Below are 13,407 nucleotides of genomic sequence, written 5' to 3'. Positions count from 1 at the left end.
AACCATTGACTGCTAACACCCAGGGTTCTGTAATTAAAGCCACCATGCAATTAACACATCAAATTAAGGAGCAAGATGTTGATTAAACATCCATGATACCCGCTGACAGATAAGTGACAGTGTGAATGTCTCTCTGAAAGAATCAAAGGTCTTGCAGTTTCCTTTGGTGTTCGAGGTTATGGAAAGACCCCTACTGTGTGTCATTTGGAATTTACCATTTGGATATTTGGACCTGAAGTCAACAGTTAATTGTTACCACAACCACAACAGAGTGCCCTAACATGTTACAAACATAAACTTATGCCTTCTGTCGTTTTCTTGCTGCAAACAAAGCTGCTGATGCTGTCCTTCTCGCCCCTGTAGTTCACCTCCTTTAGTTGGCTAAAATGTCATCTTTCGTCAACAAATCTGCCATTATGCTGGAAAAGATTAGCTTGGATTAGTTAAGGAAATATCCCTTAAGGTAAACACTCTGTTTCTGAGTTGAACGGGGGCTCAAATAGCGCCGTTATTGATTGACTGTTAGCAATACACGAGTTAGCACATTGAACAAAACGTATGTTTATTAAAGGGGGTATAACCCATTCAAAGCTACCCATTTGCGCGGGCTATCATATCAAAACATGAACTAAAGGCATATACCAACTTAAAAACAGCAAGGAGATTTAGCTACCTTGGGTGGTACCAATATGTGAAATTTTGGGCCTTGGCCCATGAACTATGTGGATGTATTGCATGAATTATACACAATTTGTGTATTGCTGGTACACAGTTTTGTGGATGTGCATTTTGCCACAACACTGTGTATCGCTATAGTATACACAGTACTTTGTAGAGAGTATGTATACAAGCTGCTTAGATTAAGAGTATTTAAGGGATAAAGCAAAGTTAGTAAATAAAATGTTGTTCATCATTGTCCAAGTTTCACCAGCATACAAAGTTATACACGTTGTCCTGTATAGCTAAATAGCCCGTATGTAGGCCTACATTGTAAAGGCGCATGGCATATTGGAGCTCGGTGTTTATTTTTAAAGCCTACATGGCTATTAGGATATAACTACATATAAACCCATATATAGGGAAATATGGTTACATTTTTGGTCTGTGGCGTGTATTTACTTTTAGCAGTACATACCCTGGCTAAAATGGTAACTATTAATTCACCTTAATTGTCTGGAATTGCCACAAGTTTGCGTTTATTAATTTGATTATTAAATTTATGTGAATGAACTTTTCATTGGTCAGTAAGCTAAAGCATATTATGGGGAGATTAATATTAAAACTTATTACAATATATATTGAAAAGATAAACTGTTAATTATGGAAGCTCTTTACGCACAAACAGTTTCTTTTTCAGTAAATAAATTTCATCATCATATGAATGAAAAAATTGTTAAGCACGACATAAAACTCAAAAACATAAAGCAAGTAAAATGATTCTGTTCATTTTTTTTATTTTCAAAAAGAACAAAGAAACTAAATCCGCGATAAAACGGGGGGAATAAATTTTCCCCGATTCAGTTTCCAATGTAAAAAATGAGTATTTGATTGGTTGATTGTGGGGGGGGGGGAAGAGATGCCCTCCTCCCTACCACCCCTCCAGCGATAGCAGAATAATTGTGTTATTCCCCTTTTTTTAAATGACCAAAGAGAAAAATATGTCTCTTCCGCGGTTCCGTACTGTGAACGATCTGTTCTACATCTGAAAACAAAATAGGTCAGATTGCACCACACTTTTTTACAGCCCAGAGACATCGCTACCCACACGGTAATGAATGCTATAAATAGCCGCCACGCCCCTTTACCCGTTACATCCTGCCCTGTTTGTACGTAAATATTCTTCCAGTCCCTGATCCAGGAGCATTTCAAGTGAGAAGCGGCCATTTTTAAAATCGGAAACATGGCGGGTCAGGCACTAAGGTGCGGGTTAACAAACCTTGCCGTCGTACTGATTTTGTTCACAACGATGAAAGTCCGCGGTTACAATTTGGTAGCAAGGCGCGAGTCCGAGTTCACGTTCAAGAATGATGTTGTTGTTGTGCCTATGCGACATCGCAGATTTGTCAACAACGACGTTATCGCTCCACCCGCGAATATCGTGAAAATGAACATCGACTCTAGAACCAGCTCAAGGTACACGCAAGTTTTGGTGGAAAGTGTGGTGATGAATGATCAAATGGAGTCTAGAGAAGCAAAATTCATTGTGCAGATCCCAGAGACGGCCTTCATTTCCAACTTCTCCATGTTGATAAATGACACCTGGTTTATTGCGGACGTGATGAATAAAAGTGCGGCCGAACAGGTGTACAAGGATGCTCAGTCCAAGGGGGAATCTGCAGGCCACGTCGGCACTGACACTTACACGCCGAGCCCAAGAGGGATGGAAAATTTCAAAATCTCGATCAACGTAGCTGCCGAGAGTGAAGTGGAATTCAAACTGCTGTATTCTGAGCTGTTGGAAAGAAGGCTTGGGGTGTACAGGCAAAGGATAAGCATAAGGCCTGGACAAACGGTGGAGAACCTCACTTTAAGTGCTCAGCTGTATGAGCCCCAGGGATTCGCTTCATTCAAGTTTTCACCCCCAGGGGAAAGCACACTGTTAGAAAGCTCACGCACTCCTGATGTTCAACTGACAGCCTCTGATACATTCAAGTCTGTAGCCTACACCATGTCTATCGCTGCACAGAGAAAATTAGATGCAGAGAAGGGATCGGATGGTGAATTCATAATTGAGTATGACGTGAGGCGAGAAAATGAAGAGTCAAGGGGAGGAGTGTTGCTGGTTGACAGTGGTTACTTTGTTCACTACATCGCCCCATCTGACCCAAACCTGGTCACCCTGAATAAAAATGTGGCATTTGTTATTGATGTCAGTGGGTCAATGTCAGGGGAAAAGATCATCCAAACTCGTCAGGCCATGAAGACAATTCTGTCTCAACTGAGACCTGATGATTACTTCAATATTCTTTTATTTTCAAGCAACGTGAGATCATGGGAGCCCCGCCCGATACGAGGATCTGCTGAAAACATCGCTCGAGCTAAGAGGTTCGTGGATGACCATGTCAAAGCCGACGGTGGTACAAACATTGATGCTGCCTTAAGAGAGGCGGGTAACTCTTTGTCTCAGTTGATGACCGGTTTAAGTGAGCGTAGAGGCAGGATGATTGTATTTTTGACAGATGGGATGCCATCTGTAGGGGAAACTAACACAGTAAAGATTCGTAAAAATGTGCGGACTTGGAATATAGAAAGCAAACTTCCCATTTTCTCACTTGGTTTTGGAATGGGTGTCTCCATTGACTTCCTACAGCAGTTATCCTGGGAGAATTTGGGATTTGCTCGACAGATCTATGAGGACACTGATGGTGTCAGCCAACTGTCAAACTTCTTCACTGAAATTGAATCTGTAATTTTGTTGGACATTCATGTGACTTATGACACAGATGCAGTGGAAGTTGCCACACTGACCAGCACCACTTTCCCTCAGTATTTTAAGGGTTCAGAAATTATTGTGGCTGGAGAGATAACTCCATCTGCACCACAGTCCTGGTCAGCCCAAGTGAGCGCCAGTGGAAAGACTGATGTTGTAAATTATAACATTCCTGTAACTGGCCAAAATACATACGACACCAATGTCGCACCTTGGAGTGCTGGTTTTGCTGAAAAGCTTCGGGCTTACCTGAAAATTAAAGACCTGATTCGCGAAATGTCCATTGCACCCAACAAAACCGTTGAAGCTGCTTTGGAACAGGAAGCTATTGCCTTATCGCTGCGTTATAATTTTGTCACTCCGGTGACCAGTATGGTGATCACTCAATCATCTAGAAGTGTAGAGAATGAATTAAGTCGGGATATGGCTATAAGTGCAATAGTCGGGAGTTCTTTGGGAAAAGCCAGCTCCATTGGTGTTCCATCCATGGTACTGCTGTACCTAACCTCCCTACTCACCGTCCTACTGTCCTCAGCCGGCAGTCTTATTACTTTTCTTACTTTGTAGTAAGTAACGCCTTTTTTTGTTTGTCGAGCAAACAATCCTAAATTTCTCAACCTTTTCAAAAGTTAGGCTGTGACATGTAAATGATAAATTTTCCAGTAAAATCAGATTTATTTTCGTAAGTTTTATTAGGTATATTCTTCTGTATGCAAAAAGTTTTTAAGTTACAGTAATTAATTGTTCTAGCAAAGTGGATTTATAACAGCGTGTGCCTCCTACTGTCAGAAGACAGATATATGTATTCTGCTGTTGGGTCATTCATAGATTTTTGGAACAACTGAGCAAATGATCCCAGTAAAAAAAAAAATGGAAGGTTATATATTAATGCATCCCATAGATTTGGGGATTAACTGTATCTAAGATCTGCATAGATGCCTCTGTTTTTATGACATTTATCCTTGCTGTGTTATTACCTATATATGTGTATGTGGGTATGTATATATATATGTATATATCTGGCTGATTTGCTATGGATATATACATGTTCTATTTTAATATTTACTCTTCTAAAGGTATTACTGCGGTATGTTGGCTGATAAATTGAAGCATCTGCCCTACAAATGGGAGTCTAGAGTTTATGTAACACTTCCAAGCAAGACATTTGTATACTTCTGTGGTGACTTCTTAGCAAGAGAAGATATGTCTAGAGTGCTTGGTGGGGCATCATGCTTGGTATCTTGGTCATAGTGGGCAATGAGACTGGCTAGCTCCAGAAAGACACTATCCTGATAGGTTCAATGTAAGTTTCAAAACAATATTAAAATAAACTCAATAAAAGTGTCGATTAGATACATGCATTGTGTCATTTGCAGTTTATTTAAACAAACATATGCAGGAGACCTGTTCGATGCACATGTTCACGAGAAATCCAAGTTAAGTACTTACAAACCATAGAAGATTTAATACATATGTAAGTAAATGTAAATTGTTGACAAGGTCATCTTTTAATTAACTTCAAAATGGAAGTTTTTGTGTAATATTTTTCATCAGTTTTGTTTATTTTGTTTTTTTGAAAGAAAATTTTACTTATTTCGTGCTGAATTATGTTCTTCACTGTAGTTAAATACATGCAGTATGTAAAAGTTTGTCAATTATGTATATATACCCTAATTCCTCAACCTTTTCAACCTAAGTTCAGTTTATGTAAATTTTTAATTTGAATTTGGAAACAAAACTACTTTGCTTGGGTTGGCCAGTTTCAGGGCTTTACAAAAAGTATAATTTTATCAGACTACACACAGTAATGCTCAGAGATACTACTTGAATAAACAGCTTGGAAACATGCAAAATAGTTAAAGAATTACAGTATGCATGTACAAATAGTTTTGAAGTTTGTGTGTGGTTACAGTGAAATGACTATTTCATCTCCATGTGAAATAGGGTAAAGTTATATTTATCAGATTTACAGTTTGTATTGATGTAAATTGTTATACATGTTTGTATAAGCAGAATAGATGACATTTAGTCGGTTACAGGTTAAGCTGCCTCCCTTGTCAAATGTTCACATTGACTTGACCTGTGTAATCAGTTTTATATGAATATGTTGTATATTTCCCTATATTAAACAGGTTTGTAATTCGTTTTAACTCCACATTGTGATAATAAAGTGTTATGTTTTTTTTTTATTTGAACTGAGTTTGACAGTGAATGCGTACGTGAAGTTGACATTTACTGGTTTTGAGATACCTTATATGATCAGTTTTCTGTTACCAAACCCGACATGTTTTCAGACACGTTGCATATGGAGAGAGCTTATTTGTGCACAGTGGATATGATACGTTACAATTGTGGTTAACATTATTTGATTTTTCTTTTTAATGTATTTACAGATATTTTGTTAAAATCTTTATGAACATTTATTCTAATGTGTGATGGTCATTCTTATCAGTTGGTCCATAACACTACAGCTCTTAGTTTATTGTGAAATTTGTTGTTTATTGAGATAAGATTCAATCAGTTGAAGAATTCAAGGGTAAAGTATTGTATGTTTTTCACATGGTACCTAAGTAGTGTAACTCTTAATGCACACTCAGTTTTATGATGCCGGAGATACTAATTTCAGACTTTCAAAGAAAGAAAGAAAAAAACAATCCATAAGGATATTGACAAGTTGTAAACAAACACAGCTTTAGATACAGGCACTGAGCAAACTTTGTACAGTTTGGGGCGGACACATAGAAATGGTCGAATTATGTATAGATCTACCCAAAATTTATACTCTTATGAGACATGTTAGGATCTTATAATATGCCATCTTTCCGGTAAGTGCTCATTCTTTGAAGTTTCTTATTTTCTTGTCATTCTTATTAATGCAAAATGTGAAAGAGAATTTAGAAGTGTGGAGAATATGGAAGAATGTAGAATATAGTATTTTTTCATTGGTTCTTGTTGCTTTTATAGGCAAGTGAAAGAGATTGGAATGATGTGTGTGTATATAAGTAGTCCTTTATAAGTCTGGATAATTCTTATACCGGTATAATAATATATCATGCTCAGAATTTTTCTTAAATTGAAATTCATTTTCTTTGAATGGTTTTTGATTTTCATATATTTTGACACATTAATACCAGTAGTGGTCACAGATCGGTTCACTTGTAAACTTTTCAACCCTCCATATTCATACATACATGTATTCTCATTATTATTTCACTCAGAAAGAGCCACTTTCATTGATATAGGTGAAATATTTCTTGCTGTTTTTTGTCATTTTAATGTGAAGGATATGCTGTGTTCTGTATGTATGTGTATATATATATACCTTTTTAAAACCTTTTTTTATATCAATATTAATCTCTTACAGTCTCAAAAGGAACAAAGGTGTGTTTTACATGCCTACCATGCATATATATATATATATGGAAATGTAATAGTGACTGATTGCAAAATAAACCTTTTTTATATCAATATTAATATCCTACGGTCTCAAAAGGAACAAAGGTGTATTTTGCATGCCTCCCATGTATGTGTTCGAATATTTATTTTTTTACTTGACTGGTGTCTCGTGGCCTACTCAAAAATATTTCATGTATACGACGGTGGCCAGCATTATGGTGGGAGGAAACCAGGCTTAACGCAGAGGAAACCCACCACCATCCACAGGTTGCTGGAAGAACTTCCCACGTACAGCAGAAGATTCCAGCATGAGCTGGACTTGAACTCCCAGCGATTGCATTGGTGAAAGGCTCCTGGGTCATTGTGCTGCGCTGGCACACTAACCACCTCTTTAGTGTCAAATCTGAAACCTATTTTGCGCTTATCTGTCTGTATCACGACCCGTCTGTCCGCACAACATCAACACAACGTCTTCTTACAGTTTTCATTGGAGTATTCTAAAACATCTCGGGGTGTTATGGTGATGTATAATGATGTGCTTGCGAACATGTGTTCAAAAGTTCATGCCAAAGACACCAAACATGGTATCCCACGTTGCGATCAACCAGTCCTGTTCAATTTCTGTGACCTCTCTGCATTGATCACCAAGCGAGGCAGGAACAAGTACTTTGTTAAATTCTTTGCCATGACCAGGGTCCACTCGCAAGACGCCCTCTTAACGTTACGAGCACGTAACTACCATGGCCAGCACTGTAGGCATTACGTCGCGTCGCCATGGTAGTTACGTGCTCTTTAACTTTAAGAGGGATTCGTGCTGAGGACTGGTTTCACAAAACGTCTACAGACTTCCCATAGCCGAGTAACTTTGTGGTCATCGGCTATCTTAAGGCGGCCAACTGAAAAAGTGACTAAGCCATTTCACAAAAACCCATAGCCGGCTTAGTGTAGCGGTTACGCTCAAACCGGAAATGGAAATCTTTAGTGTACTGAGTTAAAGAACAGTGTTGAAAAGTTACGCGGTGACACAGCAGAGTTTATGTTTTGAGATTATGTCAGAAACGTTTATTTTTGTGAATTTATTAGGCCTTGAACGAATTGTATTTTATGTCGTTTGCACGTACTATGAAGTTATTTGTGTTGTTGTATCTGACAAGCAGTTGACCTATTTATGCGCCTTCCACTTTATGAATCGTGTTTTAATTTTCAGACTTAAGGATTTACTAAAGATTGTCGAGGCGGAAGGATTTGTGATCTTTGATCTTTTATGCATTATTGTGTCGGTTAAACTCATTATGTGCTTTGAAATCGTTGATTATGTCTAACCTTCCTGTCATCACTTCGAACGCACATCAAATGCATTACCAGAACTAGAACAGTAGAAGTGACAGGCACAGCCATGCATTGTCGAGTCAGTGCACATGTACTGGGAATTCATGCCCGGTGACGTAAATTTCCATGACGTTACTGAAGAAAGGTATCGTCTGCTCATTTTTTAATTACTATCAGTTTTTATAATAATTTTATTGTACTTAGATGGAATCAACTGTTATAGAATAGAAATCAAAAATTTTAGATTTTTGAAATCACAAATTTGGAAATTTGGTTTTGCTAAATGCTATAAATTTTATGATAATTTTTACTAACATTTTTTATACAATATTTATTACAGTTAGACAGCATGTAATGTTACAGAATAGTATATAAATCCAATTTTTAGCTTAATTCAGCATTGTTGAATTAATTTTTAGCTTGGAAATTTGGTTTCGCTAGATTTTTTTTTTTTTTTTGTGGGAATTTTTTGAGATAACTGCTTTTTTCAGGTAAAGTATTACCTCCTTACGATTAGTTTGTGTTACAATTTAAAAATGCAACATAAACAAACAGAAAAAAATAGAAATCAGAATTTTGAACTGCTTCTGTGGAACAAGATAACGTTACAGTTTGGTTTGTTACCTTAGAAATTCAAAGCCGTATTATATATTATAATGTCAAAATGACTAGAGAAAAAAAAGGCAGCTGATTTTGAATTTATAAGGAAATTAATTGTTTAGGAATTACTCAAGTAGTTACTTTAAATGATAAGGAATTTGTGTTTCAGGTCCATGTGTGAAATTCCCCTACCTGCACTACCAGTGATGGACAGAAAAACGAAGCCCAACATCACCAAATCAGAGGAGCTACTTTTGTTTGTAGAATATTCAAAAGTTTCCCAGAATTTGGAGGCAAACTTCGGGCCTGGTGTCACCAACAAATGGAAACGCTTGGCAAAACATTACTGATGCATTGAATAGGTAGATCAGCATGCTACAAAATAGTAATCTTTGGAATCGTTCAAATAATTTTCTTTGTAGTATATACAATGTGTGTCTCATTGTTCATTATTCAAGTGGTGCAGATTCACTTTTCAGAGGATCTAAACTTTGTTCCCAAAAACTTTTCTTTTAAGAGTTATTACATTTTTTAACTGTGTCATCTTATATCTATAACTTCACCTTTTGTCAGTGCTTTTCTTTTCAGTCACAACACAGATGTCATTCGAAAGTGGAAGACGTGAAGAAGAAATAGAAGAACGTGAACCAAAAAGGTGAGATTGAAGAAAAAATCTTTTGTTTTAGCTTAAATGAAACACAGTTTGTCATGTTAAATGTCAGTGAATGATAACAATAAAACAGATTTTCTTGATACGTGTTTTTTTTTATATATACATTAGCTTTTAAGTTCTAATATTAATTATGTATTATTTATATAAAGGTGAAATGTCAAGATTTCCATCACTTATAAAAGGTATGTTTAATTAAGTTAGATATCACTTTTGTTGTTGCATTTTGATAGTTAACACCTAGATGCTAATTAAGATGTCAAAAAATCAAACATTTGTTTTATGAAGCTCCAATCTGAGCTCAGTAGGATAAGATTTTAATACAAATTTAGTTAACTTTAACATTTATACATGTATTTCAGGCATCAAGACCCTACAACGTACAAAACGGCATGTACAGTGTCACAGAAGGTATTTGTACATGTCTCTGATAACCTGCAACTAAAACATTCAAAATAAAAACACTCAAATACATAAAATCATGATCCAAATATCAAAATATAAATGAGACATTTTTTTAATGCATGGTTGTGTTGATTCAAGTTTTAAAAAAGCTGACTTAATATATAGTAATAACCAGAATGAACAAAGGGTGGGCCATTGGTGAAAATCACGGATGTAGAGGAGTACTTCATAAATAGCAAGGAAGGCAGTCCTGAAATTCATTGTCAACGTCCAGGCCTTCATGGCTGAGATATTCAGCTTGAATCTCTCGTACAGGATAGTTAAAGTGCATGCCTATGGCTTGGTCAGTTTTATTTCATTTCCAGAACAATTTTCCATTCAAGCCAAAAGTTGTTTTCCATGGTTGTCAGCCATTGAAATGAACCATACTCAACTGGTCAGAGTTCTAAATGAAATGAAAAATTGGACTCATGGTAACAATTTTAAAACCAGTAATGTATATTACTGTATTTTGTATTCCTTTAGTAATCGTCTTGAGAACCACTTCCCAATGCCTAGGATCGATGTGGCAACCAGACTATAAATATTTCTGAAATGAAAATTATTTTTAATCAAGATTGAAAATACTCAATAACATTTTTATTCATTAACTTTTTTTTTATTATGATACTACTTTTCTGCATACTGTTAAAATTGAAAAAAGACTATCCAGAGTCGCATTCTAAACCAATGCGTTTAATATTTTCAACTTTTTTGGTGTGCAGGTATGGCCCATATTACAGCCCATTTCATCTGCTTGATGAGGTTCCAAATCCCTTTGGTCTATAATGCCTTACTGAAATATTTTCCTTGTTATTTATTTATTTAGTTGATTGACGTTTTACGCCGCACTCAAGAATATTTCACTTATATGACGGTGGCAAGCATTATGGTGGGAGGATACTCACGATCATCCGCAGGTTGCTGCTGACATTCCCACGTACGGCCGGAGAGGAAGCCAGCATGGGCTGAACTTGAACTCACAGAGCCCGCATTGGTGAAAAGCTCCTGGGCCATTGCGGAAAAAGTTTCCTTGTAAATGAACTACTAATACGATCCATATGGTAGCCCAAGGAGAAATTGACCGAGCAAGAAAATATTAACGGGGAAAACCCTTCAGTGGACAAATTATTTGCATATCGAAAATAATAAGTCTATAATTGTATAAATCAATCACCGGTGATCATAACTAGTCTCTAACCTGTGATAAACAATTGTTTTAATTAATGCAAATATTTCTTACTTAATTTTGCATTGATGTAGTGGTAAAATGACAAGCAGGAGAATCAGACCTCCTTTGTGCCTTTAGTTACCAGTTTATTATCGGTGAAGGTATCTGTCAGTTGACGCACCACTGCTCAAGACGAAGTATTTCCTAAAATTACAAAAAGGGAGACTACTTCCAAAAGGGAGATTAGTACAGCGGTAACAGTGTTGGCTTCTTCTTAACTACCAGCTCTAAATGTCTCGTTGTACAGTTAACAACAAAGATAACAGCATGCGAACGAACAAGTAAGATTGAAGAAGCCTTTTTTGACCTTTTCCAGGCGAGCATGCTGCGGCATATGAACAAATCCGAGTAGGAATTTCATTAAGGCACAGCAAACCCGCCAGATACATCCATACACCGTTGCTCTGCTGACCCTTGGGAGGGTACCGCCAATTACTATCAGGCATGATCCAGTGACTATAAAACCCAGAGCCAGGCAAAGGTGCAGTAAAGTAGGCAGGACGTGGCTCTTTCCCGTTGGCTGCTCAGTTTCTTCTCTGATCATATTAAGAATTAGGTACAGTGAAATCGAAACCATCGTCGTTCCATGACTCGAAGGGGTTTTGCCGGTCGACAAACGCCCCTTCGCGTCTCATAATTCGCCTGAACTGAGCGTTCATCAACCCACCGGCCATGTTAATAATCGTCCGTAGCCTATAGAGGGCTAAGCGTTTTGGACTACGCCCGAAAACCGGAGACAAAACTGCGTTTTTCTTTGTGAAGCAGCTTAGACAAAATTTGCTAACCAGCTAAGCTAGTTAACCGGCCCAGGTCTCCCGACGTCGAGACGGACACTCAAACCTCTAGGCCACCAAAGCGGTCACATTATCTTATAATGACATGACTGTGTAATTGGGTTGCATGGTGATCTTATACACATGAGTTATAGCAGAAACATTTGTCTTCAGCCGGTTCACAAGGTGTGCGTTTTTCACGAGACATGTTGGACAAAATCGTGCTTTGAATTGTTTAAACTGCTATCTAAGGTTGAACTATCCAGTTCACGTATATACGCGTAAACAAGCTACCTTTGCCAAGTACTGACGAATTTTTCCGCCCGATCTGTACATCACACTTGGGAAAATTTGTCAGTAGGTAACCAAAGGTTGCTGGTTGACGCATATAATGCATGTACCTGGAAAGCTTCCTGACTTCGTGCAGAGAGAGATGGATTCGAATACGTGATAGCGCTGTATTCAGACGATGGCTGGTTGTCTGTACATGTACACATATAATTTAACACCACCAAGCTCAGCCCATTTTTAAGCCCCATTAAAGTAGCGAGCTTGTCAGTGAAATCAGACGTTATTTAGGAGGCTATGGCAGATGCGGTCAAGGTTCGCGATTTGCAAGCCCTCGCGCAGCTGCTAACGTACGTGGCCACCCTGCCGCTGGTTGACAATGACGCCTATGTGGACTATGAGTTGTGGTTGTGGCCTACACCCATACCATTCCCTGGCCATTTTGTAACTGTTGCATTCGCGGTGCAATCCATAGGGTTGGTTACTCGATCTGGATGGTATGTCGTCCCCAGCCGCTGCTCTGGATATTCTTCACGGGTGTGCTACGGGAATGTCACGTTAGTCCCGATCATATCCCGTGTGTCACAAATGTTCTACGTAACTCGTCCAGTCCGGCATGTATGGTTAAATTGTCTCAGACTAACGATACGCCCTCACAGCTCGCGGAACTCATGACTGGGGAATTCATCTTGCAGACTTCTGGGGAAGTTATTGCCAAGCATTACGCTAGTTTCACCGTCTCTCTGTCTGTGAAGGCGGGCGTGTATTTATTTAATTCGGAGAATTGTACGTTCTCTTGGGAGATTCCGATAGCCCTCGCTTTTGGGAAAAGGGTTACGCATGAAACGCGGGTCACGCGCTGCAAAAAAAAAAAATATTAGCAGGTGTAGGGGAATCTGCGGACACTGGCGTATACCCAACAACAGTGTCATCAATAACAGAGCCGTTGGAGCACACATAGGTAGTACAACACGGCCTACAACGGGCATAGCAATAAGTATAAAAACAATATGCCAGAACAACAACTACGACGACCATGACGTGGCAAGAGACACGCAGTCCAATATATCATTGGCCGGCTGTGTAGCAAAGCCCTCTGGCCCGTCTGTGATCGGCTGAAGGGGGACTTAAGTCACGTTGGCCAGGGCATACCATGAAACCTGCTGTAACCGCTGGACTATTTTACTCTCATTTAACAGCCGGGGAATCACCAACAGGGGTATCCCAAGTCTGGCCGAGCTGAAAC

General features: G+C 38.4%; 1 protein-coding gene and 1 long non-coding RNA gene across 3 annotated transcripts; both read left to right on the top strand.

Moving 5' to 3' along the window:
- Window positions 1-1,872: 1,872 nt before the first annotated feature.
- Window positions 1,873-6,960, top strand: LOC135469338 (inter-alpha-trypsin inhibitor heavy chain H4-like). The gene has a single exon (XM_064747968.1). The coding sequence runs from the start codon at window positions 1,901-1,903 to the stop codon at window positions 3,995-3,997; it is 2,097 nt and encodes a 698-aa protein (XP_064604038.1). The 5' UTR covers window positions 1,873-1,900; the 3' UTR covers window positions 3,998-6,960.
- Window positions 6,961-7,839: 879 nt separating this feature from the next.
- On the top strand, window positions 7,840-11,508 carry LOC135461961 (uncharacterized). Of its 2 annotated transcripts, XR_010443415.1 has the most exons (5): window positions 7,840-8,300; window positions 8,925-9,117; window positions 9,344-9,410; window positions 9,788-9,836; window positions 11,417-11,508. It is a non-coding gene; the product is annotated as an uncharacterized LOC135461961 (long non-coding RNA). The 2 variants fall into 2 exon arrangements; XR_010443414.1 differs by lacking the exon at window positions 11,417-11,508 and having other exon boundaries at window positions 9,788-10,046.
- Window positions 11,509-13,407: the final 1,899 nt, after the last annotated feature.

The sequence above is a fragment of the Liolophura sinensis genome, chromosome 1, assembly GCF_032854445.1.
Source record: "Liolophura sinensis isolate JHLJ2023 chromosome 1, CUHK_Ljap_v2, whole genome shotgun sequence".
Lineage (NCBI taxonomy): Eukaryota > Metazoa > Mollusca > Polyplacophora > Chitonida > Chitonidae > Liolophura > Liolophura sinensis.
The sequence above is the reverse complement of the archived record's forward strand: the minus strand, read 5'-3'. Positions and strand labels throughout refer to the sequence as shown.

Coding starts and splice junctions, on each gene's coding strand:
- LOC135469338 (XM_064747968.1), top strand. CDS start 1,901: ATGGCGGGTCAGGCACTAAGGTGCGGGTTAACAAACCTTGCCGTCGTA.